Below are 23,831 nucleotides of genomic sequence, written 5' to 3'. Positions count from 1 at the left end.
TTTGGGCCAAATCATTATTATCAGGGCCATCCTCTGTGCTGCGGGCTGTTAGGCAGCAACCTCTAGCCTCAACCCACTAGATGGAAGGAGAAACACGAATGTTCGTGCACGTATTACTACCAACTGTCCCATTAGTACTACCCTAAGCTAGGTGACGGAAGCAAAGGAATGTTTGCCGGATGCAGGCTCCCCACGTGAATGTGATCATGAGGAGAACAGTCAGAACGGTCCCGTTGACCACCGGGCCGCTTGACCCAGGAGAATGTGAAGCTGTTAATGTGCCACGGAGTTGACGCAGACTCACAGTGACACAGGACAGGGTGGACCTGCAGATCACCAGGTGTCGCTCCCATGGACTCACTGGGTAGGTTTGAACCAACAACTCTTGAGGGAGCCGTCAAACAATCATCGCGCTACTGGGGCTCCTTATGAACCATACATCGGGCGATTACTATTGATGCAATGTCATGTAACATTACTGTGGTTAGGTAAAAGAACGCTGCTTTCAGAAGGGACATGCTGAAATTGTTGGAGGTTAAGTGACAATAAGCCTGCAACAAATGTTCGAATGCTTCAGGGAGGAAGGGAAAACTATGTGCACGTGCAGAGAGGGAAGGCAAAGTAGAGAACATGGGTGTGAATACAGTGGCCAACACTACCACCTAGTAGATTCCAGGAGAATGAGATGACAGACGTGCATTAGTATGGTCTTGTGTTATCATCTCCATTTGGTATAAAATTTTGGGAAGGATGTGATATATCGAACTGAAAATAGATCTGTCTCATAAAAATATACACACCAAAATATTAACATGCTTGATTTTTTTTTTTCACTGAGCAGATAGAATGTTTTAAGATCCAAGAGAAGAAATACCGCCATTGGACAGTGTGATCCAAATTCTGGTATTTTAGAACGAGCCTGTAAACGTGTGTGTGGCTACGCACATTTTTGTTTGTTTGTTTTACATGAGAAAGACTAGAGAGAAATACACCAAAATCAGTATTTACATCCAGGCAGTGGTATGATATGTGATTCTTTTCTTTAGTCTAGACTTTTCAAATAGTCTATAATAATATTTAAAATATTATGTTCAAGTAAAATAATGGAAAAGAAAATCCCTTATAATCAGTTTTTACCTCCGAGAGACTACAAATCCCTTGGGAATAGAAAAAGTGGCCGAGGCCACTCCAGATGTGGTCATATGGCTGATTCTTGATGTCTCCGTAGGCCCGTTGCCAGGGACCCATGCCTCAAATAGGCTGCTGCTCATCAGAAACCCCTGTAAGTAATATGGCCCATAGACCACAACAAACAAACAAAACCATATGCACTGCCACTGATTTGATTACAACTCATAACGACCCTACAGGGCAGAGTAGAGCTGCGCCTGTGGGTCTCAGGGGCTGTAACTCTTTTTTTTATAAAACATTTTATTAGGGGCTTACAAAACTGTTATCGCAATCCATACACACATCAATTGTGTAAAGCGCATTTGTACATCATTCTCAAAACATTTTCTCTCCACTTAAACCCCCGACATTAGGTCCTCATTTTTCCCCTCCCGTCCCGCTCCCCCCTCCCTTATGAGCCCTTGATAGTTTATAAATTGGTATTTTGTCATATCTTGCCCTGACTGTAACTCTTTACAGGCAGGGAAAGCCTAATTTTGCTCCCATGAAGTGGATAGTGGTTTTGAACTGCTGACCTTGCAGTTACCAGCCCAACATGTAACCCACTAGGCCATCTGGCCTATAACCCTACAGACAAATTCAGGCTCTCACAGGACCTAAAACGAAGGGCATTCAGGATGTCTGTTTACTCTGCCATTGGATAAAGGAGACAACCACAGCACTCATGCAAAGCTGACTTCTGAGTCTGGCCTATAATGGCTAGGTCCTATCGCCTAGAACTAGATATCTCATAAGGGGGCAGTAGAGCGTTAACAACACAGGGAGGCCTTTCTAAACTTCATCCCTGCCTGCTCCAGACGCAGAGCTACCATAAGCTCACTCTGCCATCAAGTCGATGCTGACTCCTCGACCCTAGAGGGCAGGGTAGAACTGCTCCCATGGGTTTCTGAGATTCTAACCCTTTACAGGAGCAGAAAGCCTCATTTTTTCCCCAACGAGCAGCTGGTGATTTCCAACTGCTGACCTAGCGGTTAGCAGCCCAATGTGTAACCAGTACACCAACCTGACTCAGCAACTGCACTCCTAGGTCTACGCCCAAGACACTTGAGTGCAGCAGTGCACACAGCCCATGTGCAGTACCAGGGTTCATTGCGGCCTGTGCACAGGGTGGAAACCATCTCAGGGTCTACTAATGGAAGAATGGATAAACAAAACGTGGGATTCATGTATACAATGGATTGCTACTCAGCTATACAGAACATGCTACAACATGGATGGACCCCACATCCTTAAGTTCAATGACTTGGTCAAGCACAAATGGTCACTAGGTGTGTGATTGTACGTAGGGAAAGGTGGCTGTGATTAAGGGCAATGGTGGCACAGCATGATTACTTGATGTCACTAAACTACACCTGAAAAATGTTGAATTGGCAAATTAAAAAAAAAAAGTCTTGAGTCTCCAACTTGTTGCCATGGGGACCCGGAAAGATGAGACATGCAGGAATGGAGCCTAGAAGAACCTTCTGGAGAAACACCATGATCAAGCGCCCACCCAGAAGCGGCTGTTTTCATCTCCCACAAACAACGGATCCCAGAAGGAACATGTTTGCTAGCTCACAGTTGAGCCCTGACCTTTCCAGCATGGCCTACTGCTGGGCCCAAGAGTAAAATATCCCCCAAGGGTGAATGAGAATTCACACCACAAAGGCGCTGCAGACCAAAGCACGCATCACCACCTCAGTGAGCTCTCAAGTGAAACAGTCTATAGCCGGACGCCTCGGAAGTACATTCCTTCCACCGCCTTCACCACAGCACATGCCCATTGCCATCTTAGGCACTGAGCACATAGCACACCCAAACATTTGACCGCGGTGACTACAGGGGGAACCGGGTTGGTAAAAATAAACGAGCCTCGTAGGACTGAGGACAGTTCTACTTAAGAGGAAGGGTGTCTTTGATGCCAAGCCTTTTCCTTGAAACGTTGCCGAGGTATTTGAGAGCAGCCCTCGTCCCTGTTTAATTCACACTTGCTATGGACAATCACACTGGGAAAATTTCCAATCCATCACTTCACTCAGAAGGGCTCCTCTCATTTGCCGAGCCGATAGAATGCTAAGTGCTCTTAAGACCTAGTGCGTGCAACTCCCCCAAAAGACCACTTCTCAACATGAATAAAAGCAAGTTACTAGAACAAGGCACATAATGGTGCCAACCAGCAGGCCCTCATTAACGCTCTTTGGCCAAACAGCCTTGTCTGGGTAGCCAAGACTGGAGCCCAGGGAAACACAAAGCCGTCAACTCTCAGCTCTCCATTCACAGATCTAGCCAGCAGAACGCCAAGGAGGCATGGGAGGTCAGCTCTCGGGCCCTCCACATTGTGGTAGGGAGAACATGTCTAGCAAGTGCTGTTCTGGGAGGAACATGTAGGAAAGACCATCTAAATGCTCCAAAGCCTGGAGATTTCCCAGCTCTCTCTTTGGGATTCTTTGAGAATATGTCCCACTTTATTAGTGTATATGAATGGGAGCTAGTGAAACAGTGAAGGAAGAATTTAAATGTCACAAGGCATTACTCTTCTGTCAGTTTGTCGTACTGTGTGGCTGGTGTGTCGCTGTGATGCTAGAAACTAGGTCACTGGTCATTCAAATAGCAGCAGTGTCACCCAAAGGGAGCATGTTTCAGCAGAGCTTCCAGACTAGGAACAGAGGACGAAGAAGGACTGGTGGTCCACTTCAGAGGGATTAGCCACTGGAAACCTTAAGAATAGAAGGAGAACATGGTCGAAGATAGTTTCTGATCCTCAGGCCAGAAAGCACTCAAAGTATGACTGACGCAGAGCTTCCTTCTTAAAGAAGAGTTGACCATCATGATGGGATGGGGTTAAGTCTTTAGGAGTAAAGCTTTCCGGACCTTCATTTACTGAGAGGGCACAAATCAAAATGAGATGAAACAGCGGCAAACATTATCTAATAATTGGAACTTTGAATGTATGAAGTACTGGTATGAATCTAGGAAAGTTGCAAGTTGTCAGAAATGAAATGGAACACATAAGGAGTGTTATTCTAGGTGTTAGTGAACTGAAATGGACTGGGATTGGCCATTTTGAATCAGAAAATCTTATGGTTTACTATGCTGGGAATAAAAGTCAGAATATTGACTGATGCAGGAAGTATTTAAAGATATAAAAAATACAGAACTAGTTAACAGCCACTTCAAGCAGTAGCACATAAGAAAGAACCAATGTACGAAAGAAGCTCAAGCTGCACTGAAAGCGTTAGCCAAAAATAGGGCTCCAGGAATTGATGGAGTAACAACCGGAATGTTTCAACAAGCGGATGTCAAGAAATGTGGAACACAGCTACTAGGCCAACTGACTGGAAGAGAAAAATGTTTATACCCATTCCAAAGAAAGGTGACCCAACAGAATGCTCAAATTATAGAATAATATCATTAATATCACATGCAAATAAATTTTTGCTGCAGATCAGCCAACAATGGTAGCTACAGCACATTGACCGGGAGCTGCCAGAGGGTCAGGCTGGATTCAGAAGATGTGGAACAAGGGCTATCATTGCTGATGTCAGATAGATCTTGGCTGAAAGCAGAGAATACTTGTGGCTTATGATTTATTTAAGTATGCTACGATACACTATGTGGATCGTAACAAACTTGGATAGTCTTGAGAAAAATTGGAATTCCAGAACACTTATGTGGATCTGTATATGGACCTAAAGGCAGTGTGGGAACAGAACAAGGAACTACTGCATGGTTTAAAATCAGGAAAAGTGTACGTCAGGGTTGTTTCCTCTCACCATATTTAATCAATCTGTATGCAGTGAAAATCATCAGAGAAGCTGGATTATATGAAGAAGAGTGTGGCATCTGGTTTGGTGGAAGGCTTAGTAGCACCCTGAATTATGCAGCTGACACAACCCTGACTGTGTCATAGTGAGGGGCCTTGAGACACTTGCAGATTAAGACTGCAATCAAGGATCGCAGCCTTCAGTATGGAACACAAGTCCTCACAATTACTAGATCACGATAAGCAGAGAAGAGACTGAAGTTGTCAAGGACTTTGTCTTCCTTGGGTCCTCAATCAATGCTCAAGGAAGGAGCACTCAAGAGATCAAATGATACACTGCATTGGGTAAAACTGCTGCACAAGACCTTTTTAAAGTGCTGAAAAGCTAGCATGCTGCTTTGAAGACGGAGGTATGTCTGACCCAAGTCATGGTATTTTCAGTTGCCTCACACGTATGCGAAACTTGTATTTTGAATAAGGAAGTCTGGAGAAGAATCGATGCATATGAACTATGGTGCTGTTGAAGAATACTGAAAGTACCAAGGACTGCGGAAAGAATATGCAAATCTGTCTTGGAAGAAGTACGGCCAGAATGCTCCTTAGAGGCAGGGATGGGGGACTTTGTCTCACCTACTTTGGACATTTTGCCAGGACAGACCAGACTGGAGAAGGCGATCATGCTTGGTAAAGTCGAGGGGCAGGGAAAAGGAGGAATGACGCCTTGGCTGCAACAATGGACTCAACCATGGCAACCACTGTGAGGATGGCACAGGATGGGCAGTGTTCTGTTCGCTGTACACGGTCGTTATGTGTCAGCACCAACTGGACGGCCCTGAACAACAGCCGAAGTTGAGAACAGCTTTCTACAGCGTCAGGGCTTAAACAAAGGTTTTTCCATTTGGCACTGGGGAAACACTGAGCAATTAAACACTTGCGATTGCTGAGTTACTTGCAAATACTGTTAATGCACCATCCCCTAATAGTGGTGATGGACGAGTAGATGCTTGGACAGACATGCAGGATGAACGAGTCAGGGAGGGAAGGTGGGAGAATACACCGAGATATATGCAGATTTGACAAGAGGATATTTATATATGTCTACTTGTCTTTGTAGCGAATATACACATGAATGTGGCAAAGCACAAAGGAGGCAAAATTAGACATGACCCAACACCTTCACACTTAATCCCTGGTCTGGGAGTTTAGCTCCACAGTGTCGAGGATGCCAATGTCGATCGGTGTTCTATAGCTCACCCAGACAACACTCTCCATTCTACTTGGGGGAGTAGCACCTGGGTTTTAAAGCCTCTTGAGCAGCCATCCAAGGTGTAACCAATAGTCTTTCCCTGCCCGGAGGGAAAAAGTGATAAGAATGGAAAGGCACGTGGAATTAATTAGCACAGTGGGCTAACAGCCCACATGGACACCAGTCTACAATCCTGAGACTTGAAGAACTAGGTGGAGCCTGATTACCACTACCACCCACTCTGAAAAGGATCCCATTAGGTTTCAGAGTAGAGCGGGAGAACAAGATGGAACAAAACTCAGTCATACAGGAGACCAGGCTTGCTGGTTGGAAAAAGACACGTGGGCCCCCTAATACAAGGGGACTCAGTCACCCTTTTAGGTCTAGAACTGAACTCACCACTGTGGGAGAAGAATGAACCAGTTAGGAACAAAGGGGCAGCATTTACCCAAGGACAAAGGTCAGAGTAGTTAGGAAAAAAGGAGGATTGAAGACAGGAAGCACTGAGAAGGTGGCACATTGTAAGGTGGGCACTGGATGAGTTGAAATCAAATGTGTATGAAGTGTTGAATGGAAAACTAATGATCTGCTCAGGAATCCTTCACTTAATTGACAATAAAAAGTTACAATTAAAAACAAAAACAAATGGTGTGATTAAGGGCCACAAAAGCTTCAATTAACCTAATCAGTAACAGAGGGTTCAATATTACTGAAACGCCAACTAAAGTTAAGAAAAAGAAGGCCAAGTGGATTTATTCTGTCAGGTTCACAAAGTGGTGAGCCAACCCACACCAAACTCCCTGCCATGGAGTCAGTGCTGACTCACAGTGACCCCTGTGCACTTCCAAGACTGCACCTTTTTACAGGAGAAGAGAGCCCAGTCTTTCTCCCACAGAGCTGCTGGTGGCTTTGAACTGCTGACCATGAGGATTGCAGCCCAATGCATAAGCACTATGCCACCAGGCCTCCTACACATTGAAACACATCAACAGTCAACTCTTAAATTCTTCATTTCTAGCCTTCTGATAATGTCATTCTGCCCCTCAGTCCTGGTTCCCTTTGTTAAAGGAACAGTCAGTCACGTGTGCACCTCACGGGACACACTGCAACTGTGGGAACACACACACTGAGCTCAGCAGCCATCCTGCCAGACCACACAACCTCTGCTACTCTTGCCCTCACTATCAGACAGGCCCCACCAATTTCAGAATCTGTTGAGCTGTCCCTCTTTAAAGAGATTCAAGTCAGCGATGTCTGTCTGTCATGTGAAGTCGGCACCCGGAGCTATGCAATGTATTCTACGTACAGAACACCCAAGTCTCCCGGCATAACACAGTCCAAGAAAAAGCTCACAGCACGGTGCAACCACTGGTCTCTCCCTGTCCAGAGCCAAACCCCGAACGGCATAAGGAAACTTTGTCGCTGGGTCAGTGCTGCCCTCTTAATCTTAAATGGTTGAGTATTCTAACATACCAAAGATGCCTGGTCTCTTATATGACTTGGACCAGGGGTCCTCACACTACGGCCCACGGGCCACATGCAGCCGCCGAGGACATTTATCCGGCCCGCCAGGTGTTTTTGCCCCGTTTGTTTTTTGACTTCAAAATAAGATATGTGCAGTGTGCATAGGAATTTGTTCATAGTTTGTTTTAAACTATAGTCCGGCCCTACAACGGGTCTGAGGGACAGTGGACTGGCCCCGTTTAAAAAGTTTGAGAACCCCTGACTTGGACTAATGGAGCACACAGACACCAGTCTCCACAACCCTAAAGAACTAAACGGAGCCCTGCTACCACTACCAACTGCTCAGAAGAGGATCCCATTAGAAGGCCCTGGAAAGTGTGGGGGGAAATTTGGACCAAAACTCCAAGTCATGCCAGAGCGGCATGCCTGCAGACACAGCTGAGAAGTGCACTGCAGACTGAAGAACTGTGTCTTTAGCATCTGATTCTGAACCATAACCTGTTAACTTCCTTACTAAATCCATGGTTACAAAATAAACAAAACAAAGAACCCCAAGTACATACCATCTGTACGCACAGGATATCATTTCTCAGCAACGTCTACTGGGAAGGAAGCCAAACTACCACAGCACTTACTAACCTCCGAGAAGTCTGCAGTACACGCCAAGCTTCGGCCCGCTGTGTGAGCGGGGGAGGGGAGCCACATACCGCCCTCCAGCCTCCCCCGTGGAGTGACGCAGGCCACACTGAGCACCACATTTGCCCGTCCTGAAAGCAGGCTGGCGCCCAGCTCCTTTACCTCTTGTAGAAATGGAACCGCTCTGTGAGCAGCAGAAACTGCCGCGCTCCTTGCAGGAAGAAGTGCCTGGCCCTGGAGACCGCAGACTTCTTCGTGTACTCGCAGATGTGGGTGAAGTTCAGCTCTTCCTTCGTGAAGTAATTTCGGAGACGCACAAAGTCAAAGTAGGAGGGGACATAGATGAGTGTGTGAGACATGACTGCATCACGATACTGAGGCAGAATCTTGTTCACGAAAAAATTAAACCTGATTTTGGAGGGGAAAATAGGCAGTCAATGGTCTAGAAATGAACAGTGTTGGCACAACCCATGTAACCCAAGAAAAGTCAATCTCTCTCTACCTCACTAAACAGGGCACGATCTGGTTTACCTCAGAGACAACTGAAGGATAAGGCCTGCTAAGGACATTAAAAACCAGTATTCACCGTAAAAACACATTCCATTACATCTCATGGAATTATTCTAGACGCATAAAACCACACGCCAGTCAGTCTAACAAATAATTACTGAATCTCTAGCATACACTAAGCACCATTCCACTAGTATGGTGGCCCTAACTAAGCACAATAAGGAAACGGTGGGGTGGGGGTGGGGGTGCGGGGCTATCTAGAGAAATAGGCCTGACCCTTGAAAGCCGATTACACTTTGCTGACATAAGACCCTTTGTAGCATTAAACAAGGTGATATAATTTTAAAATGCCCAGGCTACAAGAAAGAAGGCCTGATTTACAGTACCAACCCTGGCACTAGCTGGTTATGAGGCTGGGGCCAAGTCACTGTTTCTTCCCGTCTAAGAGCAGGGCAGGCACAGCGCTCTCAACAATTGGGTAAATAACAAACAACGAGACGAATGTGGACTTCTACTCTAGCTCTGTCTGTCCAAGTCAAATGCCTCTCCTAGGCCCATGCGCCTGATGGGGCTATGGAGGTGTGTGGTTAGGTACCTGGCATTAATCACTGAAGCGAGGTTTTCCACTTCCATCCTTTGGAAGACATGTGGGAGCTGCACCAGCACGTGGCTGATGGAGCCGGTCATCGGGATGTGCCTCACGGCCACCTGCCAAGAGCCATCGAGAACATGAGGTGACTCCACTGAGGACCACAGGCTTTATCGCCCAGGAAAAAACAGTGCTTTATGGAAAGCCCAAAGGAAATGAGGGGTGAGCCTACCTGGCCTTGCAAATTCAAACAGTGCTTGTTGAACACAGAGTTGATCTGGGCATCCTGCAGAGCCCCAAACAGCAATGTCTGGCGATAGTACTTGGACCAGTTATTGAGGCTCCACATCCGAACTCGGGAGAAGTCCACTCCATGTGAGTCCAGGGGCAGGAGGTTCATGTGATTCATCAAGTGCTTTGAGCAGAAACGACACTACCGTCAATCTTTCATGAGTGCTCGCTCATGTTCCAGGAGCGGCTTCTTGAACACGCTTCACGTCGACCGTCTCACTGAGAGCGTGGAGCATGTCTGACCAGCTCCCAGTAAATACTGGCTGCCTTTTTAAAAGCAAGGTTCCTTTAGAACACAGGTTTCCAAACTTACCTGATCCCTTTTCAGGAACAACAAAAAAACGGCTTTTGTACTATAGCCCATAGTCCAGGATAAAGTCTAACCCAAACCAAACTGGCTGCATCGACGTGATGCTGACTCACATAAACAGCCAGTCTGGGAAGCCCGCGTACCCTGCCTTACAGGGTCACCATGAGGATAGCACATTCCACTGATTTCTCAGCCCCCTGGATTGCTCCATGCCTCCTGGGAAACCTTCATTAAAAGGAGGTGACATTCTGAATGTGACCATCATCTGCCGATGGGTCTCTTAGCCCTACACTTGGGCATGAGGGAAATGATGTTGAAATCTGAGCTGATGCCCTGCAAGGCGCTGCTTCTCAACATGTGAGGGCCAGTCTCAGAACCATCACACCTGCTATTTCCTTCAATTAAGCAATTCAGCCCTATCATCCACATGTGTTTCCCATCTTCATTATAGTTTCAGTCTGTTAAAAAAAAAAATCCAAGGGGACTTCAAAAAGCTTGTAGGGAAACTAAAATTAAAAGATAGTGGAATTTTTCCATGACGTTTGGACGTCTCCCCGTGCTAAAGGATAATGAATTCTAGAAATGTTATCTGCTTTATAAATAAGTAGGACTCCTGTTTGTCAAATGTGCATCTCCAGTCCTGGATTGGAGGAAAGGAGGGTTTTCGCACACTTTTAGGAAGAAACCTGTGGTTCTGTGATAAGGCCCATGTCAAAACATAGTTTTGTTTCAGTCTCAACAACACTGAAGAGTGTGGGGACAGGGAGGACCAGATGAGAACAAATTATAGTTGGATGATAAAGACAGCCCTCCATTTCTCTGCAAAACCCCATCAGTCATTAACAAATCTTAACCATCGTTTTCCCATCCGCACAGAGACTGAACAAGAGAGAAGCGGTCTAACCTAATTAGGAAAAGACATTTCTAACAAGGGGAATTTAAAACTAACCAATCAGCTAGCCACACTAAAGTGGACTAACAGCAGAAAGAGATCTTTGAGGGAAGAATCTCATTTTGCAGATTTAAAGTATAGACTACATTTTAATCTGTTTTGTTCAACTATGGCCAATTTGTGGGAAGAAGGATGCAAGGTTGTCTTGAAATTTGAAAGAGAAATTGTTTGTGAACGCAGTTTTAACCTGGACTTCAATAGCCCTCTAAAACTTAAACCACTGAGCCTGCTACCACCCTTAGTGTGAATCTGGATTGTGAGGGACCAGCATTACCAGGACATGCTCCCAGTTCTGCATCAGGTAAATATCAACTTGATCAATGATGAGCAGCTCAATAGACGACAGAAAGTCAAAATCTCTCTTCTTCTCTCCTTCTCCACCAATGATGGTCCTCAAGCCCAGAGGGGAGGCAATGAGGATGTCCGAGGAATAAAACGGGGCATAGAGCCGGATGCTTCTCTGAAGTATTGCAACTCCTGCACAAAATGGGGAAGCACGGATCAGCTCATTCGTCACTTACCAAGCCATCACTCCTTCTCTCTTGTATCTTCTACATCCCATTTTTCCCTTCAGCATAAAACCATGCTCAGATGGCTACTATAATAATGGCAATGATAATGGTCCTCACCCTCCTCTTGTGCCATGGACCCTTCTAGTTCCCACTCATTTCTTCACTGCCAAATTTATCCAGATTATTGTCAAATACCCTAGCCACTTCTCAATACACTGTGATCTAGCTTCTGATTCTCGGGGCCCTGTAGAAGTTACTCCTGCTAAGGTGGCCAACAGCTTTCAGTCACCAAGCCGACGGGCACTCCTGGGTGCTCCTGAAGTGACATACTGACCACGCTCCTTGAAGCGCTCTCTTGTTCACTGGTGGTTTCCAAGACGTCGACACTCACTCTTGCTTCTACCCCTGACCTGGCCTCCATCTTTCTAGACCCAAATTTCTCTCCACTAATGCCTAGATTCGGTGCCAATAAAGCTGCTGGTAAGTGTTCCTTAAGCATGGGTTTGGCATCCTTGTGATACCAATTTATATGCCACCCCACATCCCTTTCCTGCGCTCCACTCTAGCCCAGCTGCTTGTGCTAGCTGCCTGCACATATCCACTCAACACCAGCTCTTGCCCCTTTCTGCCCTTACCCTCCTCCTTCCCAGCCTGGCTGAAAACGGTGACCCTTGTGCTGTGCCAGGTTTAGTCTCCCTGCTATCTCAGACCATGCAGCTTCCCAGCACAAAACATTTCCCTCGAACTTCCATCATCCCCTCTGCTAATGGGCAAATCCTGACACCTGTCACTTCCACTGGAGGCCTTCGCGACACGTTGTGCTCTCACCTGGATACAAGAATTGGCTTTCAATGCCCCAGGAATACCCACTGCACCCTCTGATCATCACTGTACTATCTGTTGTGCCCACACAGCTGGATTTCACCAACAAGATGGGCCATACCGCTTATTTCTAGAGCTCCCGCTGCATGGCAGCACCTGGAACACAGTGAGTGCTCAACTAATGTTTTCGGGGTTTTTTTGCTGATGAGCATGTGACTTTCTGTAGGTACCGATGGAGTAACTGGGAGCTGAGAGAGACCAGCCAGGGTCATGAGTTGGGTACGTCATGAGCTGGTGAGTGACCAGGGGAGAGGTTCATGGGTAGGCTCTCCCTGTGGCAGGCAGGAGGGAAACCAGCCAGGACGCAGGACACCTCGTGTCCACACCCAGCTCTTGTTCTTCCAACTCCCCCAAGATCTCCTTCTAGTGTCTGCATGCTGCCAGGTTGAGGCATGGCTGCTACACGTGGTCTTGTACCTGCTCCCTTCCCAACCACTCCTCCTCCAGAACCAGCTGCCTGCAGTCCACCCCTCGGCTAAGAAAAGAAAAGTATCTGTTGTAATACAGCCTTAGAGACTCTCCCCAGGTAGAGAACATGTCGCAGATGTGCACTAGCTCTACTCAGGGGGCCGAGTCTGTGACCCTTGGGGGGAATTCCTAAGCACCGCTGGGGGAGCTTTACGCCTGAGGTCAGTCCCACAGCTTCCTGGTTTGGACTCGGAGGAATTACCGATCCTGAAGTGGTCGTCGATGTTGCCAACAAACACAGCTTCGTAGTCCTCTGGCCTCTTCAGGTTGGGTGGTCTGTCCTCGGGATCGGAGCCATACTCTCCCTTAAACCTCTTTTTGTTGCTCACGATGATTTTCTTCTTGCTGTCGCCCTCTAGGAGGCTGATGAAGAGCTGTACCACCCGCAGTGCAGCTTCCCGGAAAGGCACCACTACCAGCACCTGTGGAGGGAACACGCGCAGCCTTGTTAGGGGCGCGGGTAGAGGCGGCGGCCCATCTGCCCCACGTGTGGGTGAGCTGCCAGAAGGGCCAAGGCCTCCTCCAGCCCACCACTGTGCTCAGGAGAGCCCGGCTCCACACTGCAAGCTTCCAATGGAGGCCTGCACATGCACAGAATCATGCTGAGAGACACCTCAGTGCCCTAGCGCTATGACAAGCAGGTCTCAAAAACAAATTTGGGAACCACTTCCTAGAACAAGCCAACGCTAGCCGTAGCCTGGGGACAGAAACCCACAGGCTTCTTGGGGGCCAAAGGCTGTTACTCCTTTCTTTCCCCCGCACAGAACTTCGCACAAAAATTTCACCTGTTAAGACCCACCGAAGAAATACGTGCTGAGTAAACAGGTGAATGAATAAGAAAGAAAGTCAGTAAATAAGGAAAAAATACTAATGCATCACTACTTTTTTATATTCCAAGTACAGTTTTCGGAAGTTATAATAAAGCATTTCTGAAATAAGACCGTAATTCAATGGAAAGACTAATACTGAGGCTTCTAAGCATTTCTACAAATACTTAAAAGTTGCGACTGTAGCAAACAAAACTAGGAAAGGCTTGCTAAGTGGTTGATTTCCAAATCTCCTTTATAAACAAGATCAATGGAAAGAATCGCAGATAAGTCAAGCATATCGGCGCATCACCAGCATGCTTCACTGTTGGCCAGCCCCCTCTTCTTTGATGAAGTTCTACACAGAAACAGAACTTCATCACAGTTGTTCAACACGCGAGGTGGCTGCCCAGAAGAGCAACCTGCACAGCCCGAGCCATGATTCGGCTTGGAGCAAGAAAGGGCTTCCTTTCAGTCCTCAAATCTAAGAATCCTACTGAGCTCAATGAGAAAAATCTAAATAAAAAAAATGAGAGTTCTTCAATACAGACAGACATAGAATAAGAAAGGGGAGAACAAGACTGAGCTCCCTGACATCAGGAAGGGTACGGTGCTGCAGTTAGATGCTGTCCAGTCAGCTCCCCCTCCGAAGAACTCCCGCCACTGAGTCCATCTACTCAGAGCAACCCGGGGGGGCTCGACAGAGCACTGCCCGGCCCTTTACTGAGTGCTTTCCTACCGAGAGGCTCTTCGCTGGTCCTACAGCCGACACTGTCTGCCTGTGAGTCCTAGGTTTCCAGTGGCAAATCCTTCAGAAGTGGGCTGACACTCACCTTGGGCCTTGTGAGTCCTTGGTCCCTGAAGTCATCATCATCACCCACTCCGAATTTCTGGCTTCGGCGCCTGCTATTGTTGCCCAGTACCCGGCCGTTGGCTTTGAGGATGTGATTGATGGCGTGCAGGCAGTACACATGGCGGATCTCTTCACCGTTCCTCAAGGCAGTCCTCTCTGGGTAGAACAGGTCCCGGTAAGAATTCATAATCAGGAAAAGCTCTTTCTGGAGGGGAGTGAAAGGACTACTTGATTTGGGGACTCCAGATAGGAACGGGCTATTGGTCTTGGTCCAGGTGGATTCTAGAGGCTTCTGGAGATGAAGTGATTTTAAGTCAATGTCCTTTGGGGGCTTAAATGTTTCCAACTTCTGAAACTTGGATGAAAAGACAACCTGGCCTAGGGTGGGCCACTAGAGGAGAAAGATCAAGAGTTAAGTTAGAAACCAGTAATACCAACCAACCAACCCGTGCATTCACGTAATGCTTGATAACTTATGGAGACTTTTCATTATTTGATCTTCACAGTACCCTGCAAGTTAGAAACTGTGATGTTTCTAGTACAATTCCGAAATGGAGGCTCTGGGAGGTGACAGAATCTAAATGTTTCCACAGAACAGAACAGAGCTGTGGGCTTAAGTCCAATGCTGCTGAGCTCTTCCCATTTAGTCAGTATTTCTTGAAATTTTAAAGACTATGTTCTGGGAAGAGGAAGTACGCATCGGGGGGGGCGAGCGGAGCTTTGTGGCCGATCCACCTTGGTAAGCACCACCTGGCTGATTTTATATGGTCACATGCGTACCTTTTTTGGGGGAACACACCTAAAGAAAATATTGTGTGGAATACTCGTTCCAGAATTCTTGTATTGTAGTCTACATGAGGATCTAGAAAAAGGATGACCACTGTCATAAAGGGGAATGAGCCACTGATCCACACAAGGCGCGTGACACTCCAGGGCAATATGCGGAGTGCAGGACGCCCGCGCCGGATGAGTGCATTGCATGCTATTTTTGACATGACAGAATTATAGAAATCAAGAGGAGTGGGGGAGAGTGCACGTAGTTATAAAGGGCAACAGGAGGGGTGTTTCTGTATCTTGAGTACGAGGGCAAACACAAAGACGTCCGCACGTGCTAAACCTGTACTGAACGGGAGTGGACTGGGAACTCCAAGTTAGGGCACACACTGTATCAAGGACCAGTCCTGACTGAGACGCTGTACTGCAGAGTGGCAAGATATCCCAACCGAGGAAACCAGGGAAAAGCCACAAGGGATGCTGTTTCTTACAATTCCATGTGGCTCTGTCACTATTAAATTGTCAAAAAAAGAGGACAGTCAGCTCTCAGAGACAGTAACCACACTAGGAAAAACAAAACAGCAAAGACTGGCCTGTCATTTAAAACATTTGTGCAATTATCTCCGATATTTTAAACAAAACAACAGAAGCTACTGCTTTCCTGCACAATTACTGTGGATCAGTCAGTAAATGAAATTGCTTTATTTGGAAGTAGGTATCACTGCTCCCTTTAACAGATGCGGACAATAAAGAACAAAGACCTGAGAGGCTGGTTAAGTTGTCTTAGGTCATGTGAAAGCCAACTGTGGATGCCGGGCTAACCCCTGGTAAACCTGTCTCCAGACAGCAGTCTAAATGCCACTGTACCCACCCCTGCAGCTTCCTAGTGCCACTTTTAGCTGTTCCTGCGCCCCTCCGAGCCTTCCGATGTCCTGCCCGGATCAAGCAGTGTGTCACCAGTGTCGGGCTCACCTTTGAGGAGGTGACCAAAACCCGCTACTGTTTCTTCTTTAACTCAGAGCTCTTCTCCAGGTGCGATTAGGGTGAGCAGGCAGTACTTACTTTCAGTTGTTGGGAAGTTTTGGGATTTGTGGCAACAGCCTGGATTTCCTTCTCTTTCAGTTCTCTGCTCACGTGCTGGAAAAATGGATCTGATGCAGAAATAAAGAATGTCAGAACACAGAGAGCACACGGCAGGGCATGTCTGTTCTTCCCCAGTAAGGGACTTGCTGTGCCCACCAACTCATCCTTTCCCCATCTACCTTTCCCCTCTCTATCCCAGCACAGGAAGGAGCCCTGGGGATGCAGTCATCAAGCGCTTGGCTGCCAAGTGCAAGGTCTGTGCTTCAAACCCCTTAGTCACTCCTGCAGGAGAAAGATATCGCGGTCTGTTTCTGTCATGATTCCAAAACCAGAAATCCACTGCCATCAAGTTCATCCTGATGGGTAACAGCCGTGCCCAGGGTCTCTGAGACAGCAGCCCTGTGGGACAGTTCTACTCTACCGTACTGGTTGGGATGAGTTAGAGGGACTTGGTGGAGATGGGTTTCATTTGGAAAACACACACACACACACACACACACACACACGTTAGAAAGAGCAATGGAAAGTAGTCTTCTAGTTCTTTCCTTGAAGAGACAAACGCAAAAGTTTCTTCCCGAGCCCAATTACAGGAATCCGAGGCCTGGGGACTTGGCCTTCCCCACTCCCGTTCTTCTGCTGTTCCTTCTCTTGAACTTAGTGCCCAACAGTGCTCAACCAACGAGAAACACAAAACAGCTATGAGCCGCAACTCTTCTCTGAGCTCTAGACAGAGCTGCAAAGTGCTCTAGGCCCAATCCTGCTCATCTGAATACCAGGAGCTACAGTGTGTCTTAGGGCCCACACCTGTACGGAACACCTGGTGAATTCAAACACATTCTGTGCTCCAACCTTGTGATGCTTTCAGAGGACAGTTGCCTCCACTTTCTTCCTCCAGAAAATTGGTTTCCAGGCTGAACCGTGACTCGTGTTTTGCATCTGTGAACTCCTCTGGGGATTCTTGTTTGGATGAGTCAGATGGCCCTTCCCCCGCTTTTTCTTCAGCATCAGTAGATAAGGCTTTATCTGCAATTTTGAGAAACATTATGTAAGAATACTTAACTTAACAATTTAATTGTTTCTGTTGACAAATCAAATTCCCAAGCCTATGTCAACAGTGATACTCATTGCCATTGGTGTTTAATTCTGAAGAATGTTTAGGTGAGCAGTCTTCAGGATTTTCAAAAGTAAACCTGACCCTGTGACCTGGTTCTAATTTTAGGAAGTTATTCCAGGATAATACCTGGACAAGACAACATACACCAAGATGTATGGATATTTGGATGTTCAAAGCAGTCTGATTGTGACTAGAAATAGCTGGGGACAACAAATAGCCTTTCCATTGATTACAAATGAAATAAAGTACTACCTACCATTTCCAGTGGAATACGAAGCACTTCAGAAGTGATGTGAAAAGATCCATGTCATTTTATTACAAATACGTACAGAGGTCAGTATACACATATAAGCAAATATATATATATATACACACTTAAATTCACAAGCATGTTCATGAAAAAAGCAGTCGCAAAGGTTATATAAAATGTTAGAGATGTTTAACGCTATAGGCTGACAATTATATTAAGTTTTCTAAGGAAATATAAGTGGCTATGCATTGGGCTGCTGACTGTAAGTAATTCAAACCTACCAGTCGCCCCTTGAGAGAAAGATGAGGCTTTCTAGTCCCGTAAAGTTATAGTCTCACAAACCCACCGGGGCAGTTCCAGTCTGTCTCGGTGCTTCATTTTGAAGTCACTAGAAGTCAGTATCAATTCAAGGGCAACGAGTTGGTTTTTGGTTCACTTTGACAATTTGAAAGAAATCAACTCATTTTTTTTTAAGTTCTAAAAAAGTAAAGAAAGATACAAAACAAACCACAAACAAAACTTATTCTGAATGTAATACAAAAGACAGCACTGAAGCTATAGCCCGGGGAAAGTGGCAGGTCTGTCCAGAGCACACGGGTGCAAACTAAGAGAGAAAGAGAGTGGACCTCATCATGGTCCAGGGATGACATTGCTGCTCAGATCAGCCAGTGCACAGAGTAGGGCCGGCCCCACCATGAGACACAACATTCCCTCACTGACCCATAGTGCTATAGCGGACAGCACTGGAGACACCGTGGAAAGTGTGCCTAGTCTGCCCCACGCACAGCAGGCTGAAACTAGAAGGGAGTGCAACAGGGCAGCAAGGGAAGCAAAGTAACCAAGTCCCCAAGGAATCCTGAAAATAGACTTCTGACTCAGGGGACAGGGGTTAGCACCTTATCAGACTGATTAGAAAAAGCTCATAAGGGTCAGGAGCCAGATCTGGAACTATCTATCGTTTTTTTCTCATTCGCCCTGTATCGATATAAGATAGGATAAACAATCCCAGGAGAAAACAACAGACTGGTGGTCCTGGGGTTACATGGGAGAGGAGAGGGCAGGGGAGAGGGAGTGGGGAGCCAATAAACTCAGGGATAAGGGAACAACAAGAGATCTAAAATTGATGGCAAACACGAGGTATAATGCCTGGTGGGGTTTGATCAAGTGCAATGTATCCGAGAGGAATTACTAAGATCCAAATGGAGGGTGAGCATGATAATGGGACAGAAGGAAGGTGATAGGAAATAGAAGAAAGAAGTAGGAGGTGAAACCTATTTATAAAGGTATAGCTAAATGCACGTATATATGTAAACATATTAATTTATAATGAACGGGATAGAGACTAATGCACATATATGATAACATATGTTACATATGTTAAGTATTAACAGACAAGACTTTGGGCATCTACTCAAGGCCTCCCTAAACACAAGAACACTTTGTTCTAATAACCTGGTACTCCTTGATACTCACCTTCCCAACACGATCACTGAAGACAAAATGGGTGAAGAAAGTAGACGGTGCCCAGCTATCAAGAGAGATATAGTATCTGGGGTCTTAAAGGCTTGAAATTAAATAAGCAGCCACCTAGCAGGGAAGCAAGTAAGCCCACCTGGAAGAACCACACAGCCTGTGTGATCGTGAGGTATTGAAGGGATCCGGTATCAAAATATCCAAAACAATTATATCGATGTAAAAGAGAGGGGTTGCAGTGGAGACCCAAAGCCCATCTGTAGACAATTAGACATCCCCCCCACAGAAGGGTTACAAGGAAGGGAGGATTCAACCAGGATACAGGATAGCACCAATAAAACAGACATCATTCCTCTAGTTCCTGAATGTCCCCCCCATGACCCAGTTCTACCTTACAAATCCGGCTAGACCGGCGTACACACATTGATATAGATAAGAGCTTTCGACACGTGGAATTCAGGACAGATAAACCCCCAGGAACAGTAGTGGGAGTATTGATATCACGAGGGTAGGGGGGTAGTGGAGGCTGGCGGGGGGCGGGGGCGGGCAGTACCCATCACAAGGCTGGATATATAGCCCAATCCCCAGGGGGATGAGTAACAGAAATGAGGGTGAAGGGAGACAACCGACAGTGTAAGACACAAAATAAAAACAATATTATATAATTGATTAACGATTCACAAGGGTGTGAGGAGGAAAAAGAGGAGCTGATACCAAGGGCTCAAGTAGAAAGAAATGTTTTAGAAATGTTGATGGCAACATATGTACAAGTGTGCTATAAGATTTGTAACAGCCCTCCAATAAAATGATTAAGGAAAACAAAACAAAACAACCTTATTCTGAGGCAATCAAATTTCATCCTGGTAAAAAAACAAACAAAACTGACCAGTGAGAATATTAAGAGACATACAAGATACCTTAAAGCATTGGCAAATGAAGAAGCATCAGTAACTACAGGCTCTATGGAAAATAAGCACAAAGAGAGTGAGGAGTCAAGAGTCACCTGGATATATCCAGACAAGGGAATACAACTATAACAATGAAAAGAAATGAACATGCAGCAGACAAACAACAACATGATGAGTCACAAATGCAAGATTAGCAAGAGAAACAAGATGCAATAGGATGTGGCCTCCTATGTGATTCCACTGACATGAAATTCGAGTCCGGCCAACACAAACCTACAGTGATTATCTGATGCCAGAGTAGGCAACTGACAGCAAAGGGACAGGAAGGGATATTTGGACAGGAAAAGAAGTGTTCTACAGCTTGATTTTAGTAGCACTCTTGCATCACCTGGCCTCCAATTTAAGGAGGCCAGAGGGTACAATAATTAAGCGCTGAGCTGCTAACCAAAAGGTGGGCATTTTGTACCCCCGAGCCGCTCTGCAGAAAAGACCTGTCGCCCTGCTACCAAGAACATTCGAGCTGAAGAGGCCCTAAAGGAACCCTAGTGGCCCTGCAGGATAAGCCACGTGGCAGCAGAAAGATGAGTCTGTCCTCCCACACAGATCATAAAACCAAACTTAAGGTCAGAGCCAACCAAGTGGCAGTTGGTAAGATAAGGCACACCCCCTTAGGGCCTGTCTACTCGGTCTCTTTGGTTGCTGTGAGTCTGAATAAACTTAATAAACTCAGTGTCAGGCAGTAACAGCAAGGACAGATCCTTGTCTAAAAACACTGAAGTGATTACATTTTATCTACATTAGCCTCTATGCTCTATTAGCCTCAAATGCTTAAGACTCATAATGCACCCTGGAGGTGTGTTATCACTCGGAAGATCTTCAACACCTTACAGGTAGCTGTTCCATACAAATCAGCTACTTGAAAATGTCTATTTTCATGTCTATCTCTCATTAAACTTAGAGGAGCACTGGCAAAGCAATAGGCAGCAGTTTGAAACCACGAGCCACTCTTCAGGGGAAAGATGAGGTTTGCTTCTCTTGTAAAGAGTGACAGCCTCAGAAACTCACATGGGCAGTTCTACCCTCTCCGAAAGGGTGCTTGAGTCGGAATATACGCTATGCTAGTGAATTGGTTTTTTGTTTCTGTAAGTTGCTCTCCCTAAGGGTTGTCAATAAATAGAGCAAGTCACAAAGATAAAACAATGTTCCTCTTACTCTACCAGACGAACATTTGGATCACTGGACTCACTGCAATCCTAAGCAAAAATGTCTTTACATCTTTCTGAGAGTTTTCAGTAGATTCTCAAGGGCGTCATTGAATCTAACATTAAGAATCTTGGCGATATACTACTCGTGCTCTCATCCAGCTCACGTGGTACGGGGCACAGGACCCCTGGGGTCACTGTCTGTGTGGTCCTAGCAAAGAGAGCCCGCGCCAACGACACTTACTTTCCTCAAGTTCAGCAGACACTGCCGCTACCTCTTCTTCCACACTGGTGTCACCATCATCGCCTTCATCGCTCATTTCTGACTCTTCATGTCCAGTTTCTTCCTCCTCCTCCTCGTCCTCCTCCTCTTCTTCCTCTTCCTCCTCAGAGACATTCTTTAAGGTAGCAAGCAGTTTACGGTACCCAGAAACTTGTTCTGGTTCACTCTCTGCTTCACTTTCCGAATTTGAAGTATCCGAACTCTCTGGCTAAAAGGAAAAAGGCAATTTTAAAAACAAAAACTCTACTGTTCTCTTTGTCATCATATGTCTATTACCAGGCCAACCGAGTAAAGATTCACTCTCTGAACTCAACATTAAAATGTTCTGCCAATACCATGCAATCTTAGCTACCCAACCAAGTACTGCATGAAATTACCTTAAAATAGCCAATCTAGTTACAGCTGTACTAGTTCTTCATTTCCAAATGATTAATGTGCCGTGTGGGAAGGGCAGTGACTTTTTAAGACAGAACTTTAGATTATGAGATTTAACCTATGCCCCAGACAAAGACAGGCCTTGTTTAAAGGGGCAAGGGAAATTATAAGAAAACCAAGGACCGCCGTCTGTTGTAATGAGATAAGACCTTTGTTCTTTCTGTACTCTACATGAGCCTCCTTTCATGCCAAGGAAACAAGAACTCCCCCTTAGAAGCCGCCTGGACACATTTAAATCCTGGCCTCCGTATGAGTTATCATACTGATAGTTTCATAGGCACTGACCTTCCACACTAAGCAATATTACTAAAATAATACCTTATACATAAAACGGAAAAAGAAGTGAAATGTAGACGTTACTCCTATATATACTCCTAAAAGTAACCAACTCAGAACCCACAATGATAAAGATGCAATAAAGTATTACCAAGTGACAGATCTGTGGTTTTACTTCCTTTCTCGAAACCCTGAAAAGAAAGGAATAGTGTTAAACTCTAATAACTACGATTGGCTATTGGGGGAAAATGTGATAACTTTACGTGAAAAAAGTTGAATATACCATGATAAATACACTGTAATTATAATCATGTAAAAACCACATAGGCACTTGGGCTCCAGTGAAAGAACTGTGACCAATGGATGATAACTGACAAACAAAACGTCTAAAGCAACTATGGCTGCCATTATCTTAATCAATAACTGGTTTTCATTCAAAATACCACCATTGAGCAAATGTTTGTTTTGTTGTTGATAGGTGCCCTCAAGTCAGCTCTGACTAATAATAACCCCACGCAGCCAGAATGGTGGACTGTGAACTCAGACCCTGACTGTGGGCAATTACCCACAACTACCAAACACATAGCCTGGATCTGCCATATCCGTTTTCCCATTGGAGTCAAGTCGATCAAAATTATGTTGAACCCAAAACCCACTGCCATAGAGTTAACTGCAACTCACAGCAAGACTCAAGGGCTTCAGAGATCTTAGAGTGCAAAGAGCTTCATCTCCTCCCCCACCCCCTGAACACCACATGGCGACTAGTTTACGTAGGTTTGAAGCGCCGACATAGCAGTTAGCAGCCCAACGCTTAACTGGGTCTCTCAACAAGAATTTTAAAAGCACTAAAAACAAAAGCAACTTCCGATGATCACTGACCTTACAGAATGCAGTTCACACAAAAGTGGGCGTGCCTAGCACAGTTACTTGGGTAGGTAGACTCAAGGAAACCCATTTCCCGGCGGGGTGCCACCTAAGGCCCCCGCCAGCCGAGACGTGGATAAGGATAAGCGGGGACAGGCGTCTCCATCCCGGGAGGCCGGCGGACCACCAACGGGGAAACTCGGGCTAACTCCCGGCAAACGCAGTTGGGGCCTCGGCTCCTCCTCCAGTACCTGTCGTAGAAGGGATGCTCCTCGCCGAAATCCCGAAGGTGCTTCTTCTGCTTTTTCGTCAGTGTGTTAAGCAGCTGGCTCTGGCTCCGGGTCCCGCGCTTGCCCATAGCAAAAGTGTCAAGTTCTGTGTACCTCCAAATCTAGGGTTTTTAACAAGAAAGATGCTCCGCCAACAGACCCATGTGGACTGCCAGAGGGCGCTTTACGGCGGAGTGTGCCATAAAGCAGAGCCGCTTCACGTCGTGTTTTACGTCAGGCGTTAGAACTTCCTGGTCCCGATTCTGCCCCCTGCCGAGGCTTCTTGGAAGGACATGCTGCGCACACGTCCAAAAGCCAAACGCTCCGCCACGGAGTCGCTCCGCGTCTCAGCGATTCTACGGAACAGGGAAGTGCTTCCGTGTGGGTTTCAGAGACTGGAGCTATTGGCGGGAGTAGAAAGCCTTGTCTTTCTCCCGCGATGCGTGTA

The 23,831-nt window shown here is 46.2% G+C and overlaps 1 protein-coding gene across 2 annotated transcripts in view; it reads right to left on the bottom strand.

Moving 5' to 3' along the window:
* The window catches only part of UTP25 (UTP25 small subunit processor component), a 29,136-nt gene extending 5,583 nt beyond the window's left edge, over positions 1–23,553 (bottom strand). The window contains exons 1-11 of one of the 2 annotated variants that reach the window (XM_004699859.2): positions 23,366–23,553; positions 22,402–22,441; positions 21,501–21,747; positions 17,159–17,332; positions 16,289–16,377; positions 14,433–14,843; positions 12,996–13,215; positions 11,206–11,408; positions 9,611–9,793; positions 9,385–9,497; positions 8,442–8,687 (exon numbers count right to left, since the gene is read on the bottom strand). In XM_004699859.2, coding sequence (XP_004699916.1) covers positions 8,442–8,687; positions 9,385–9,497; positions 9,611–9,793; positions 11,206–11,408; positions 12,996–13,215; positions 14,433–14,843; positions 16,289–16,377; positions 17,159–17,332; positions 21,501–21,747; positions 22,402–22,441; positions 23,366–23,472 — 2,033 coding nt within the window. In that variant the 5' untranslated portion in view covers positions 23,473–23,553. The remainder of the gene's footprint in view (positions 1–8,441; positions 8,688–9,384; positions 9,498–9,610; positions 9,794–11,205; positions 11,409–12,995; positions 13,216–14,432; positions 14,844–16,288; positions 16,378–17,158; positions 17,333–21,500; positions 21,748–22,401; positions 22,442–23,365) is intronic. The other variant, XM_045298137.1, reaches the window with a different exon arrangement.
* Between the last annotated feature and the right edge of the window lie 278 nt (positions 23,554–23,831).

The sequence above is a fragment of the Echinops telfairi genome, unplaced genomic scaffold (genome assembly GCF_000313985.2).
Source record: "Echinops telfairi isolate 266 unplaced genomic scaffold, ASM31398v2 ScPeMD7_7424;HRSCAF=8462, whole genome shotgun sequence".
Classification (NCBI taxonomy): domain Eukaryota; kingdom Metazoa; phylum Chordata; class Mammalia; order Afrosoricida; family Tenrecidae; genus Echinops; species Echinops telfairi.
The sequence above is the reverse complement of the archived record's forward strand: the minus strand, read 5'-3'. Positions and strand labels throughout refer to the sequence as shown.